Source organism: Aethalodelphis obliquidens, unplaced genomic scaffold (genome assembly GCF_003676395.1).
Source record: "Aethalodelphis obliquidens isolate GAN/ISIS:26980383/991018 unplaced genomic scaffold, ASM367639v1 scaffold13, whole genome shotgun sequence".
NCBI lineage: Eukaryota > Metazoa > Chordata > Mammalia > Artiodactyla > Delphinidae > Aethalodelphis > Aethalodelphis obliquidens.
In genome coordinates this window covers 4305834-4322592 of record NW_020837957.1, presented here as the reverse complement: position 1 = coordinate 4322592, position 16759 = coordinate 4305834, and the positions used below count along the sequence as shown (strand labels likewise).

The following is a 16759-nucleotide window of genomic DNA, read 5'->3' as shown; positions in this document are numbered from 1 at the left end:
GAAACCATTTGAAATGTGGACATTCTTTCTTTACAGGTGAAATGTACTTCCAAATACTACGCAGTGAATATTCATTTTGGCTGTATGTGTAGAGAAGAATAGAGCTTTAAAAATAATTTAAAATGTAATTGTTTGGAATTGTATGTTCCAATTATGCTAAAATTCAGACTAATTCTTAAGAAAAAATATTTTTTAAAATAACATGAAAATATGGAATTTATTTGAAAAAAAATATTTCCCATGTTGCAAAATAAAGCATTCATACTTTCTATCTTGTTAGAGCAGAATCTTTTTTAATCATAATGCTCAGGAAATGGTGTTCTGGTTAATGAGAACCCTTTCTTTTTATTTGAACCCTTGGTATTGAAAATCTAAATATGTACTAGCCCATTTTGTTTTAGGAATTGATAATGAATCTGACTTAGTGTTTCTTTTATAATTACATTGTCTAGGATCATTTTTCCTAACACAAATTATTATTGTACAGTACTTTGGATACAGGAGTAACAGGAGATTATAAACTACAAGATTAAAAAAACCCACCAAAATCTAAATCCCTGATATGAGTTAATTGTGTTATTATATGACCTATTTTCTGAAAGAAGAAGGGATATATTCTCTATGAAGGTTCTGGTATTCAATAATAATAATAAAAATATTTCAAAATTAATAATTTTGAAATCTCTGACTTTCATTCTGTTTCATAAACACCAATTATGGAATCACAGGATATCTTCATAGTTTCAAATTTAGTGCCTAGAGACATTTGAATAATGTAGAGATCATTGTAATCTGTTTTAAATTACATTATATATCAACCAAATTATTCTATGAAAAGAAAACCCTTGTGTTTAATTACTAATTCACTCTAGAAAGATATAAAATAAAATAAGATATAATGAGCAAGACATGAGAACCAATAATATTTATACACTTTTAATATGCCTTTGTGTTAATATTCAATATGTTTTCTCATGAACTGATTTCTTAAAAACATATTTTTATATTCATATGCTGGATAATTCTCAATTTTCTGTTACTTACTCTCTATTGGTTTCAGTGTCTGAAATTTCCCCATGTTTCATGGGATTTAAAAGTTTGCATTTACTATTTTGGTTACAAAATCAAATTGAATATCTTTGCTTAAAGTGAGTTTATTACTTACTTGTTCAAAAAACTTCAACACCAGAGACTGCTTGGCGAGCCAATTGAGAGTTGTTTGAACAGTAAGATTTCTTCTAAGGTAAAACAGGTCATTTTGAACATTCTCTTGGTAGCAAGCACTGATTGAGAAGTACAAATATTAATTTAAAAAGTTTCACTATTAACAATTGCCAGTCACAATCTCATTTTAAATGTAAGACTTACAAAATTTAATTTGATTCTAAAATTTAAAGGGGCTAAAGGTTCTTTGTCAAGCATGAATGAATGTAAAATAAAATTTATCAACTAATGATGAATATAACAACTTAATAATTATAATTATTTAATAGTATAACCTAGAGTAGGAATTAGTTTATGTTTAAAATAGGTTCTATGACTTAAAGGAAAATTCATGTTTTCAGATTGTAATGAAGGAAGGTTTTACAACTGGGACCCCTGAAGAAGAGCTTCTTCATCCCGAATTCCCATATTATGAGGCCAGACTGAGTAATTACAGTTTTTATTATACCTTGCAACAATGAAATCATAACATACATTTTTGATAACTCTCTTTTTGATTCCCCAAGAATGGCAAAGATTTATAGTTACATACAATGAATCTTATCCAAAAGGAAATTTATTGCACAATAATGTGGTTAGAATTTGATTTATAAAGCTTATTTTTTCCTTTCCAAATGATATAAATGATGACAATTAAAATTCTCCTTCTGGATTTAAGTAGGGGACTAAAATCTTTTTTTTCTGAGATATTTAGACTCAATGTTTTGGTTCCTATTGGTAAAGAGGAAGATGCTTGGTACCATTCCCCATGCTGGATGGGAGGCACTCTCTCTATAGAGTTATTGTGCAAAAGTTGTTAACCAGTTCAACTATGGAAATTCTTGAAATTTTAAAATCACAATTTTTGTTTTAGTCTGATTATTCAGTAATCTCCACATCTGCTAAACTGTGGAGAGAGGGGGAAGTAGTTAAGACTTCGACATCTTCTTTACTCTTGATTATAATTTCATAAACTTTAAATATGAATTGCTTTCCCTTTTTACACAAGTTATAAAAATAAGAGGGCCTGTTTACACAGTTTGCATTTTTATGAAATTTGCAGTTTGAAAAAAAAGCTTTTTAAAAAGTGGTAATTAATGCTTTTCTTTGAATATGCACATGTACCTTAGAATTTTTTTTTTCTGAAATAGTTTCTGACTTTAACCCACTAAATATTTGAAGATAGAATTTTTATTTAGCACTAGAGTAAAACATACTAAGGACCGAAGAAAAGGAAGTTTTTTTCTGGTTCCACTGAATTTTCTTTGTGTGTGGCACCCCCTTATGACAGCTATCAATATTATATTTAAATTTTATATATTGACAAAATGCAATCTACCTCTGTAAGCATTGTGCCATTCAACAGTACTACTATTAAATTTACATACCACAGTTTAAATTACATCCATTTCAGGAATGGTAAAATGCTAAAACTCAAGGATAACTGCCTTACTGGAATGAGTACAATTTACAAATACAATAATTACATTTTAAAACCATTAACAATATTACACCTAGAAGTAAATACTGTAGGACTGGTCATCATGGTATTGTGTGAGGGAAATCATTGCTGAAAGTCATTGACATTTCCAGCAGATATACCCCAAGTGCAGATTTTGGTTTGTTTTCATCAAACCAAAATTAAAACCTGTTTCTCATACAGTAGTTCTCCATTACATGAATCCTCCAAATCCTTGCATAAGATTTTATTAGTTATCTGCCAAGTATTTTCCTGCAAAATAAAACAACATATCAACGGTTACCTGCTGGTTCCATAATGTGGTTATTATGTGGGTAACATTTCTATTCTTCCTGCCCTACTCCTAGAAGCCAATACTATGTAATTGAAGGGTCCAATACTAACATAAAATACATAAAGTTTATTAAGTTTTCAACTTTCCAGACCAGCTAGCTGCCTTTTCACATTTCCATATAGGAATACTTTGCAGAGGTTTGGGTTGCCCAGAATAGCTTGGAAGATTTGTTCCTGGATGGGAGAATCCAACTTCTTATAGAAAGAGTAACCATATAATTTCCACCCTGGGCCATTTTTGAGAACAAAATGGGTGCAGTTAATAATTACGTCAATAAGGCAGACATAAAAACCAGGATGTATTCCAACAAATCATTGACCAAGATAATCACCTTAATATTGGGGAATCCCCACCAATAAACTCTCGTGTGTGCCAAAAACCTGTCTCATTATCACATTTCAGCTCTAGGCAACCACTTTTGATCTCTGGTCTAGACTTTTTAAGGTGCTATTAAAGTGAAGCTGGATCCTCTTAGATCTCAGCTAAGCCTAGACAAGTCTAAAATCTATGAAGACCTGCTGAAGAAGAAAAGTTTTCAGGTAAAAGATAAATTCAAAATTAACATTCATCTTGCTTGTCAATGTAACAAAAGTAGGATTTACCTCCATTAACCTCAGTGTACACACCTATATAATGGGAATGACAGGTCAGTCCCATATAAGAAATAGCCAGAGCCATGATAAGTATCCAGGACCTTCCTGATTTCTGATTCCCAGTTTCATTGTCCTATTTTTACTTCATTCAACAGTTGGTTTGCTTTCTGATTGTGATGGGAAATGGGGATTGGGAGTGGGGAAGAAGAGGAGGAAGATGATCAGAAAATCACAACCTATTCCTTCTTAAGGAAGAGTAGCTAAGGCAACGTTATTGTTTGCAGATGACACTCACAAGATACCCACTTACCTGCAGCAAACCTTTTCTTGATGAGTGAAAATCTATACCCTGCTCCAACAAGTTCAATGTCACAGCCAGAAAGGGTGCTTCCTTCACTTGTAAACTGCACAACCAATGGGGAAGGTTTGCTTGGGCCTTCAGATAACTGAAATCTTGCCAATAAAGAGCCCACTCCTACAAAAAGAGTATTATTACAAGATAGTCAACACAACATTCTGGATATAACTTTGGAAATTGTATTCAAAGTTAATGTGCAAAATCGAACTTACTAGAAAATAGTATATGTTTCAGTATAAATAGAATAAAATTTATCAGTAAATATTATTCATGACGTTTTTTGCACGCTGATAAAAATGTAATTCAGCCAAATGGTACTTCAAAATTTGGAAGCATGCTGCTTGGAAGGCAATGTATTTTCCAGTTTATGATTAATATCAGAGGAAAGTGAAAAATATCTAACTATCAGGGAGTGTGAGATCTGATACAGAATGGAAATATGCCTCATTAAAAGCTCTTCTCTGCTTAAAGTATGGTCTGTTTGATGTGGGGTCTTGGGCAGAAAAGAGGTAGCAGAGGATTCATTGAAGAACTATTTTCTTTTATTGGTTAAAATAAGTATATACCAAAGTGAACTGAAATATTTTGCTTACTTTTAGTGCTAAATGTATTTTGGTTAATAAGTTTCTAATATCTGAAAGTTATTTCAGCTTTATATATTAAATAAAATAAGCCTGTGATTACATTACCTCCATTTTCTGACTTCTGAGAAATATCAGGAATCTTCCACAATATTCTGTGCTGTTCAGCATTCCTAAAAATAAAGTAGATAAAAGACTTTTTCATATGCAAGGGTTTCTGTTTAATAGATGTCGTATTTTTCCAGATAGTGTTAATTAATAAAAATGATCTTAAAAATTTTAGCTACAATTAAAGCATTATCTATCTATCATCTATCTATCCATCCCTTCCTCTTTCCCTCCCTCCTTCCATCTATCTATCTCTCTACCTACCTATCTACCTATCTATCCCTTCCTCCTTCCCTCCCTCCTTCCATCTATCTATCTATCTATCTATCTATTTATCTATCTATCTATGTATCCCTTCCTCCTTCCATCCCTCCTTCCATCCATCTATCTATCTATCTATCTATGTATCCCTTCCTCCTTCCATCCCTCCTTCCATCTATCTATCTATCTATCCCTTCCTCCTTCACTCCCTCCTTCCATCTGTCTACCCATCCATCCATGCATCCATTCATCCATACATAAATACTCTCCTTTCTCTTTCCTTATTGTAACTAGTCACAACACTGTCAGAGAGATAAACATTTAGAGGACAATGCAGTTAAATTTTTTTTAACACATCTACTGAATAAATAGATGGGAAGTGTTAGTTGATCAATTAATTCAGGTAATTTAAATTGGAGCTGTCACATGGCTGACATTCTTTTTTTTTTTTTCTTTTTTAATGTTCTACTTTTTGCTTCTAACAATCATATGGAAAAACTGGAGTATTTTTCCTTAGGAGAAAAGGCTTTTTTTAACATCTGCTATTGGTACTCAGTGTCTATTCTGTTTCTGTTCCCATACCTTCTCTAGTGTGCCTTTTAATAGTCCAGAGGCTGCAAAATGAAACTCAGACTCCCTTGTAATTAGGGTCCTAGATGCAGATTAGGGTCCATCAATTATAGGTACTACTTGAGATCTGGCGGATAGAAGGGAGGCAGAGGCCATTTTCCTGATGCTTTTTGGGCTGTTTTCTGCTGGTCAGCAGCCTAACTGAGATGTGGGGATCTTGTTAAACAGTGCTCCAGTCCAGTCTCAGTTTTGTAGTTGTTGAGAAGCAGTTTAGGCAGTGCCAATAGGAGCTTTCTTATCCTTGGATTCTCATGAGCGTGGTGGGTTCTTGAATTCAATGGCTCCACTGACAGCCTTCTAATTTCTCTCCTTCCTGGTTGTAGCAGAGGTAGCAGCTCCCCTGGTGGACCAGTTCTGCAATCTTCTGGGAAATATTCTTGGAGATCCAGTCTAAAGCTTGTTCCTCCTTTTTTGTGTGAACATCTAAATCCCTGTGTTAAATCATTTTCTGCTTGAAATTAGCTATAGCAGCTTCTGTTTAATGCCCTGAACCCTGACACCCAGGCCTGCTGTGATCTCTTCCTGTAGGAAACACAAATGCTAAAAAGTCTGTGATCCCTTTGCCCAGGAGCCCTTTGGTGAAGAGGAAGGGGACTAATGGCTCCTTACCAGACTGCTGGTGGGAGCACAGCCTGGAGCTTGGTTACCCCTCCATCTATGGGGACCAGGAACTGCACATTGTTGAGGGCCACGGCCGTTGTCATTGCATCCGTATTGTATTTGTAATCTATGCGCAGGTCGGTGCTTGCCGGCTCACATCGCCAGTTCACTGCCAGGTTCAGAGGTGTGGACTGAATGCCCTGGGCTGACACCTTGCCAAAGACAGGAAGGAGAACACTTAAGGCTTGAATATTAATCTGAAACAAACCCAGAAGCTATTATTATCTCCCAATGGAATATTCTTAGATATCAAAAAGTCATAATGTTGTTTGTGCCGCTCACAAATGAGCACTCAGTAAAAAAATCACCATGAAGGGTGCCGTATGAGTGAGTGCTGGGCGCTTCAGGTGAACTGTTACCAATTAAAAATATAAAATCAATTATTAAAGTTTCTGTAGCACTTTAGAGTTTACAATGCACTTTATGTCAGATAGGGAGCTGGTAGCACACTGGTTAGGAGCTGAGGCCAAGAAGGCAGCCAATCCTGGGTGTGAGGTCGTTTTTCCTTTCTTTCTTTCCCTTTCTTTCTTTCCCTTTCTTTCTTTCTTTTAATTGAAATAGAGTTGCTATACAATATTATATAAGTTACAGGTGCACAATATAGTGACTCATAATTTTAAAGGTTATACTCCATTTATAGTTATTATAAAGTATTGGCTATATTCCCCATGTTGTACAATATATCCTTGTACCTTATTTTATACCTAATAGTTTGTACCTCTTAATCCCTTACTATTGCCCCTTCCCCTTTCCCTCTCCCCACTAGTAACCACTAGTTTGTTCCCTATATCTGTGAGTCTGCTTCTTTTTTGTTATATTCACTAGTTTGTTGAATTTTTTGATTCCACATATAAGTGGTATCATACAGTATTTGTCCTTCTCTGTCTGACTTGTTTCACTTAGCATAATGCCCTTCAAGTCCATCCATGTTGCTGCAAATAGCAAAATTTCATTCTTTTTTATGGCTGAGTAGTATTCTATTGTATACATATACCCCACATCTTCTTTAACCATTCATCTATTGATGGACACGTAGGTTGCTTCCATATCTTGGCAAATTGTAAATAATGCTCCTGTGAACATGTACCTTTTCAAATTAGTGTTTTTGGTTTTTTCAGATATATTTGGGTGTGAGCTCTGATTGTCACTTCCAAGCTGAGTGATCTTTGAGCAGTCACTAAAAACTTCTCTGTGCCTCAGTTATTTCCTCATCTGCCAAATGGGAATGATAATATATATTTTTTAATTTTTAAAAAAGTTTTTGGCTGTACCGTGTGGCATACGGGATCTTAGTTCCCTTACCATTCTCATGCCCCCTGCACTGGAAGGGCGGACTCTTAACCACTGGACTGCCAGGGAAGTCCCAGAAATGATAATAATATTTACGCCTAGAGATGTTAGGAAGATTGAAGAAGAAGTTTTATATGAAACACTCGGCCTAGTGCCTCATATACAGTAAGGAGTTAACATTTTAATACATGTTACCTATTAACATTCTTATCATATTTGCTCTTCACAAACCAGTGAGTTAGACAAAGGTGAATTTGACTAAGGAAAAGCCAGGTTTGAAGAAGCAACAAAAAGTTATAAGACAATAATATCAACTAGAATCCTGGGCCCACAGTGAAAAATTTGCAAGGTTATTATTTCTGTATACCTTTTATAAGTACACACGCACAGCAGGGGCTGTGTGGGTGGTGTCTGTGCCCTTGCAGTTTTACTCATGGAGTATGAGTTTTGCTGATTTTAAAGAATATAAACAGCTCTTTATTGGCCTAGTAATGCCTGCACATATGGACACCACGTGGACCTGAAGGCAGGCTGTGCTTAAAAGTCAGGCATGGTTTTGCTGCAGAAACAAACCCAGACATGGATTCTTTTATAAAATGACAGACATGGCTTTTGATGACATATTTTAGTTTGATGACCATTATAATAAAAGCTTTAAAACTTTATAATAATCTCTATGATAAGCTTTATAATAAAGTTTTTAAACTTTAAATATTTTTAGCAGCCCAATCCTCTGCATATGCACTTTTATTTAGAAGTCTGTTATTTAAGATAAGCTCAAAAGCAGAGCAGACCCACTCTCCCGACCCATTTCTATACTCTGTCCTTGGCAGGAGTTCTCAACTTCTTAGTAGTTCCTCTACCTGGGGAGGTGCTTTATGGCTATGTGATTGTCCCAGTTACTGGGAGGGTACTACTGGTGGCCAGAAAGTAAACATGATGTGATTTGATCTCACAAAATGCTAATTATGCTTCCCAGCCAATCCCTTGCATTGTTGAAAAACAATAACAACAACACAACTAAACCACAACAAAAGGGATTCCTCAGAGCACCTTTAAAACAAAATGTCAGGCCTAGGGCTACTTACATTTTACAAAGTACTTTGAAATGTGGTAGGGTGTGAGTGTCTCACAGCCTATAAAATACCTAGGTAGGAATCATTTTTTCCTAATTTGCAGATGAGGAAACTGAGGCTCAGGGACATTAAGTGCCCAAGGTCAGTGGACAGTAGGAAGCTGACTTAATTCCAGAATTCAGTCTCTTGCCTTCATTATAGTACTTTACACCAAGCTCATATTACAATAGGTGAATTCTGTCTACTCTCTACATTTTGTTATAATGTCCAAAGCTTCAATGATATTATTCTTAGTAGAAAACCATTATATTCATTTGTACTTTTGTGAAATGTACAATTACATAGATGCTTCACGTTCAATGGTTCCCTTAGAACATATGGTTTTCAATCCACAGCGTGCATTATAATCCTTTGGAGGACTTGTAAAAATATATACACCTACGTCACATCCTGAACCAATTAAATAAAAATCTCTGGGAGTGTCAGGGCCCAGTAGATGTCTCTGTCTCTGTCTCTATCTTTATCCCTCTCCGCTCCCCCCTCCCCATCTCCATCTTTATTTATCTATAAATAGATTTTTATATAGACATCTATCTATCTTTATATCTGTGTCTGTCTATAATTAGCACCAGTTCAGAATCAGCATTTGTTTATAACCTTCCTGGTGATTGTAAAGTACACTCATGTTTGAGATGCACTGATTTCTATTAAAGTACAACTTTCAAAAGAGATCAAGTGGCTAGGAATCAGTGGGATACTCAAGCTCTATAGAATCCTGGTTTGAAACAGGCTTATTTATTAAATCAGTAATATTTTGGGGTAAAGAGAAATCCTAAATACAAAAAGAAAGTTCTCATATCCTGTAATGTGTTGTACCAAATATTCTCATTAAATTATTTAACATAAGTTTCATCAGAATTTATTTCATAGACTATCACATTATGAAAAAACACCAAATTACTTACATTTAATCATTTAAAGTAAGAGATTTTAGTACGGTAATATTCTTAACAAAGTTACAGTGAACTATTTTGTCAATATTTGTAATCTTAATTGATGTAGTTTTCTGAAAATTCATTTTTTGGCATGTTTCCCTAAATTTGAATGAAATTTTTTACTTGCAGGTTTCAACTAATAAGAATATGTATGAATGTTCTTGACACTATATAGCCTCCAAATAGTCTTTTAAGGTTTCTATTTTCTTATAAATTGTAGCTTTTAAATAATATTGAAAGAAATGTTACTTTGTCTACTTTTATTTAATGTTAGGTATGTTAGAATATACATTTGTAATGTGAAAGAGACACCTTGACCATATAAATAGGCTTACCTGATATTTGAGCATATCCACGTTATAATATGTAGCCTGGGGCTTTTGTTCCGACACTTTCTTTAGATGAATCATCAAATTTGGCATGTTTACCCAGAATTCCTTGGTATTGGCATCATTTTGGGTATTATCACTATTCAATTGGGAAGAAAAAATGATTGAGTAGCATTTTGTAACAAACATAAACCACACAAAAAAGCATCTTCGCAAATTGTCATCTGATTTCTATCTCCATCTTTGACAATTTGTAGAGATTATATTATTGACAATAGTATAGTTTTAGTATAATTGCAGTCCTGAATGGTATTATGTTAATAGATTAATACCCATAGGGAGGCATTATTGTATTGCTATAAATCTCAGTGATTTATACCCAGTAATATTACCCAGTAATATTAACCAATCATGATGATAACTGGTTGCTTTAAACACTGAATTATTTATTAACCCAAATTTAATAGCCCTTTCTACATCGCCACCATTTCCTGTGAATTAGTCGGTTAATGCAATCAAGGAGCCGAGTACATTGATTTTCTTTTGAATTTACTTGAAGAGTAGGGTCTCAGAAATTACTTAGTAAATATTTGTAAGCAAACATTTGTAAACAAATATCTGTAAACACGGTCTTTATCTCCAACTGAGGAGAAAAGGGTGATACTAAAATTATCATGCTCCTTTTTTAGCATTCACAACAGTTCCTCTAAGAGTATTTAAGTCATAAAAAGTCACCTCACTTATAAGATGATCCTGGAATTTAAATGATAATAACCATGGTAATTACATGAGAGAGTGCAGTCTTGGTGAATTAAGGAGTTTTGTATTCCTATGAGGGTCATCAGTGTTACTCTGCGGCCTCTCCACAGGCCACTCCCTTCATGTCTTGTGAAAATGTTTGTCTCAATGGCAAAAAGAATCAGGCTAGAGTGTGAAAAGCATCTGCTCACTTCTCACATGATGAAAAAACTGGGGCCCAAGTGGCTCAGTAACTTACTGACATTTCACTTTCAGAATATCCTATGTAATACAATAATAGTAGCTAGAAGTTTTTGAGCCTCTATTATGTGCTAGGCACTCTGTTAGATACATTACAAACTATATCATTAAAATCTACCCTGCAAAAGAAGAATTATCTTCCTTTTTAAAAATAAGCATATGTTATAAAAAGAGAAAATTAGAGGTCACAGAGACAGAAGGGTGTGATACAGTGATAAAGGCAGGTCGAAAGTAAGTTCCTATGGTTCAGCCTCCAGAAGCCAAACATATCAAGAGCTGAGTCAAAACCATCAGGGCCTTGAAACTGCTTCTGGTCAGTTAGGAACGAGTGGTCTCAGCAGGACCCCTGTGGTTCTGTTGTGCCTGCTATAGGTTGTTGAGGACAGAGAAAACCCTGTGCCTCTGGGCAGGAGGAAGTGAACGGAAAAGACTCCTGGCCCCTCATCCCTGCCCCTGGCCCAGCTAAGCTAAGGATACTGATAAGTGTTGACTAAACTGTTATTATCTAAAACATCCAAGTTACCCAGAGCCTCCAGAGTGGTAGCTATACAGGGAGGCTGGAGCTAAGAACAATAGAGGTTCAGCAAAATTAAGTAATTTACTTAAGGTTGAACAGTTAATAAGTAAGAGAGTCAAGATTCCAGCCCAGGTCAGTCTTACTGCAGGTCATACTTTCCCACTATACCAAAAGAGGTGTGGAATTAATATCCAGCAATATTTTATTAATTTGCGCTAAGTAAATCCAAATAACTGAGAAAATCCCAATTATATGTTTAATAACAAAATAAGCTAAGTCATATGTCTATGATAATTCCTCAGAGAACTTGCTTTAACAAACAGTCAAGAAAGGTTTGTCCATCAAAAGCTTGCACAGAGATGCAATTCTTGAATACTCATAAAGCCTTGAGAATTCTTCAGACTCCATTGGTTTAGCGATTGTTCCTGAACATCCTTGGTAAGCCAATCCCTTTCATAAGGGAAAAGTAGAAGTAAATTTCAATTTGGTCCCTGTCACAGGGATTGCAAACCCAAATGTCTCCAGGGGCCAAGCTGCTAACCTAAATAAGTCTTTCAGTAAGGATAACTGAGAAGATTGGCTGGGTGTAAGATAACAGATGAAGAAAGGCTTGAACAGCACTTGAGAATAATGCTTGGTTCCATGACCTTTTGAAAAGTAGGGGTGGCAGCAGGGGTGGTGGAGTGGAGCTACATACCAAAACCAAATAGTCTCTAGGACTGATGGGTCACCAATCACAGCCCTGACACAATCATCAAATACTTAGAGTTAATGAAGTCCAAATTAATAAGAATTTTTTTGTTTTTGCTTTTGTTTTGTTTAAAAAACAACTTAAGGGTCCATATAATGTTTTGTCACACAAAACATTCTCAGACTGATATTTAGTTCAATTCATAAGACTGATATATTAATGTAAGTATAAAACTCTGACACATATGCCTAAGAACTTGGCAACATAACTGCCTAAAAGTGCAACAAAAGCTATAACTATCACACCAGTGATATTTACAGACAAACTGGTGAGATGGTGGCACGTAATTCCTAATTTCAGATGGAGGAACCTAGAAAAATAAAATTAACTCGCTGTGAGACTCGCTGTGCACATCAAAAACACGGAGGGAAACTGAAATAAGAAGTTCCCAATTTCCAATCTTGATCATTTCACATTTATTTTTCATTTAAAGGGTGAGCATTTCTTTTGTATTTTTAAGCCTGGAATCAAGTTTGCCAATTAAACCATCGCAAGGACCAAAGAGAAGGAGGTGATCTTGGTCATCACCTGAAGCACCTGTGACTGTTTTTTCATCACGGGAGCGAAAGAGTCTCATTCGGGCAAGAGAAAGAGAGTGACTGTATTGGTCCTCAGATTCCAAATAACCTTTAGTTATTTCTACATAAATATCCAGCTTGACAAAATTCTCTAAGTTATAGTTGAATTGTTCATTCATTCAGCAAAGACTACTCAAGTCCTTATTAGGCATAGTGGAAGGTACTGAGGATACGGTGGTGAACCAATAGATGTGTTCTATTCCCTCATGGATTTTACAGTCTAGTGGGGGAGATGGATGGATGAAGAAAACAAATACATATGTAATTATTAGTTTTAGTAAGTGTGTAAGTTTTAGTAAGTAAGTTTAGTAAGTAAGTAAGTTTTAGTAAGTGTGACAAAGGGAAGAATAGGGAAGATTGAGAGAGAATAACAAGGCGATGTGATTTAGTGTGGGAATGGGGAGGAGAGTGGGGAGGTCAGGGGAGGCTGAGTGGAGCTGAGATCTGAAGGATGAGTAAGAGTCCAGTGAAGAAGGGTGGAAATCCTGTTGGAGGCAGAGGAAACAAGCATACAACGTCTTGATGTGGGAAAGGACTCAGCAGTTCCCAAGACTGGCAGGTCTGGCTGGAGCTACAAGGAATCTGAGGAGGATGGTGGGAGATGAGGACAGACAGACAGGCAAGAGTGGATGACTCAGGGTCTTGAAGGCAATGGTAACAAGTTTGGATTCTGGTACAGATGCAATGGGAAGCCATTAGAGGACTACAAGCGAGGATAACCTGATTTACCTCAAAAAAGGTCATCTGGTTATTGTGTGTAAGAGTGGGGCAAGACTGGATGCAGGGAGGGAAGGAGGAAAGCAGTTGCTGTGGTCCAGGGAAATGACAGTCATCATTTGGATAGAAGAAGTGATGATAACAGGGAAAAAGTGGCCATTTTAGAAAGAGAATTTTGGATGGAATATCAGGACATATTGATGGAAAAAACTGTCAAGAATGACTTTTTTTGTCTCATCCATTGTCAATAATTAACTTGTAGAGTGGATCATTTTTTAGTAGCATGTATATGTGTGTGTTGTGTGAATGTGCATGTGCGTATATATATATATATATATATATATATATATGATAAAGACATCAAATTCAGATTTAATAGGAAATGTGAAGAAGTGTATTTATGTAAACAAATTCACATAAGCTTCTTTGATGCCATACATGTAAAGTTCCATCAAAACAATCATCATTACAGTACAATGAAATTACATGTTTAACAAAGAGATTTTCAAGCTTATATGAAGAGTAGCTCACAGTTCAGATATCATTTGATTTTAGAAGATGCTAATACAACCAATGGACTTTATTCCTTTTATTGGGCTCATTTTCCACCATCCTCATCCATTGTCTACCAGTGATAAGCAAAACAGACAATGACTAAATTGTCACTAATGCAGATTTCATTACTCTAAATGTCTCTTTAGCCACTTGAGATAGTTGGCCATTAAAATACACATATGCACACACACACAATCACCCACCAACAATTTTTACAGCTGGTAAAAGTTCTGGGATTGAATCTATAAATATATCTGAGTAGCGGTAATTTCAGTGCAGTGTATCTCTCTCGCTAAAGTACATCCCTCATCTAAGAATAAGGTGCTAAGCCACACACATCTCTAAAAAATTTGTGCAAAATATATTTACCAGCAGAGAAGTTGGGGATTTGGCAGGACGTGTTCTAACCTGCTGAAATTTGTCACCCGAAAAGTCAGGGCAGCTGGCGATGGGTTGTTGGCAAAGTGTCTGGTGATGCCGGCAGGAAAGGACAACACCATTTCTCCAGTAATCTTCACGATACATCTGGCATATCACAACACATGAGAGGAAAGAGAGGAAACCTAGGTCAACACGTGAATCAAAGCAGTTGTGAAAAGCAAAGATTTCTGTAACAATGTGACACAGCAGAAGAGAGGAAAAGTAAGCTCTTACAATATCTAAAGAACTGAGGACTCAAAGATTTATTTTAACATGTCTCCAAAAAAGGTGGCTATTTTGTTGAAGGTGTTTTTGCACCATTAGAAGAAAAGTGCAGCTTTTTTCTTTCTGTAGAAAAGTCTGTATGTTCACCTCACAAACAGAATCATTTATTCTGGTGATTCTCTCTCTTTGACGGCTGAATTGATGGCAGCATATTTGACGATACTAAATTGCACAATGTTATCACACTATTCACTGGGACTTATTTTAGTTCTCTGAGTAATGTGATTGATGCCTTGAGTGTGTTCTTTTATGGACACATGGGGTAAACTTCCTGCTTCCCACTTAATTAGATCTTTATTCCATTAACTTGTCTATCTGGTTGAAATTATAAAATCGGTCATATATATAAGTTAACACAGTTGGATGATAATTTGGAAGGAATAATAATCCTTTCTAAAAAAGGGCTTTATTGAAGTATAGTCGATATATAATAACTGGTGCTTATTTATAGTGTAAATTTCCATCATTTTTGACATAATCTACATCTATGAAACCATCACACAATCAAGATAATCAAGATATCCAACGTCCCTAAGCGTCTCCCCCGTGTTTTTGTTTTCCTCTCTCCTGCCCTTCTCCATCCTTTCCCTCTATGTGCCTTGGTAATTACTAATATATTTTCTGACATTACATATTAGTTTGGACTTTCTAAAATTTTAGATAAACAGAATTGTAAGGTGTGTGATTTTTTTTTTTTGGTCTGATTTTTTCCACTCAGCATAATTATTTTGAGATTCATCCATGTAGTGTGTGAATCAATAGCTCATGTCTTTTTATTGCTGGGTGGAATATGGATATACCACAGGTTCGTTTTGAAAATTCATTCACTTGTTGAAGAACATTTGGATTCTTTCTGTCTTTTGCCTATTACAAATAAAGCTGTGATAAATATGCGTGTACAAACCTGTGTATGGGCACATGCTCTTATTTCTCTTGGATAAATATATGACTGGATCACATGATAGGTGTACCTTTAACTTTTTAAGAAACTGCCAAACTGTTTTGTGAAGTGGAAAATACAGCTGAGCATGAGAGTTTCAGTTCCTCTCCATCCTCACCAACATTTGGTAGGATCTGTCTTTTTATTTGTCATTCTCATAGGTGAGTAACAGTATCTTACTGGGTTTTTTTTGTTTTTTTTTTTGCGGTACGCGGACCTCTCACTGCTGTGGCCTCTCCCGTTGCGGAGCACAGGCTCCGGACGCGCAGGCTCAGCGGCCATGGCTCACGGGCCCAGCCGCTCCGCGGCACGTGGGATCCTCCCGGACCGGGGCACGAACCCGCGACCCCTGCATCGGCAGGCGGACTCTCAACCACTGTGCCACCAGCGAAGCCCTCATTGTTGTTTTAATCTGCATTTCCCTAATGGCTAAAGATCTTAGCACCTTTTCACGTGCTTATTTGTCATCATTTACTCAGGTGAAGTGTCTGCTCAGATTTTCTGCCAGTTTTTAAAACTGAGTTTTCTGTTCTCTTATTAATTTGGTTTTTTTTTTTTTTTTGGTACATTCTGGATGTAAGTAATTTATCAAATACATGCTTTGCAAAGATTTTTTTTCCCCAGTCGGTGACTTGTTTTTTTTTCTTTCTCTTAAGAGTAATTTGAAGGGCAGAAATTTTAAATTCATCAATTTATTCTTTTATGGGTTGTAGCTAATCACTTTATTCTTTTGGAGTCTTATCTGAGAAATCTTTGCTAAATCCAAGGTCACAAACATTTCACCTATGTTTTATTCTAGAAATTTTTAATTTTTAGTTTTACATTTAGCTTTATGATCTCTTTTTGGTTAATTTCTGTATATTTTCTGTGCGGTATGCGTCCAAGTTCATTTTTTAGTGTGTGGATATGGGTATCTAAATGTTCTATCACCATCTGTTGAATTTATCCACTTGGTAATTTTGTTGAAATTCAGTTGTCCATATATGTGTGGGCCTATTTCTAAATTCTCTATTCGGTTCCATTGACCTATTTTGTCCGTCTTTACACCAATCTCACACTGTCTTGATTGCTGTAGCTTTAAAGTTATTCTGAGATCAAG

The 16759-nt window shown here is 35.7% G+C and overlaps 1 protein-coding gene across 1 annotated transcript in view; it reads right to left on the bottom strand.

The window, feature by feature from the left end:
* Positions 1 to 1520: 1520 nt before the first annotated feature.
* SGIP1 (SH3GL interacting endocytic adaptor 1) overlaps positions 1521 to 16759 on the bottom strand; it is a 210727-nt gene continuing 195488 nt past the window's right edge. The window contains exons 20-25 of the mRNA XM_027114000.1: positions 14385 to 14540; positions 9905 to 10037; positions 6158 to 6360; positions 4658 to 4722; positions 3921 to 4085; positions 1521 to 2935 (exon numbers count right to left, since the gene is read on the bottom strand). Coding sequence (XP_026969801.1) covers positions 2913 to 2935; positions 3921 to 4085; positions 4658 to 4722; positions 6158 to 6360; positions 9905 to 10037; positions 14385 to 14540 — 745 coding nt within the window. The 3' untranslated portion in view covers positions 1521 to 2912. The remainder of the gene's footprint in view (positions 2936 to 3920; positions 4086 to 4657; positions 4723 to 6157; positions 6361 to 9904; positions 10038 to 14384; positions 14541 to 16759) is intronic.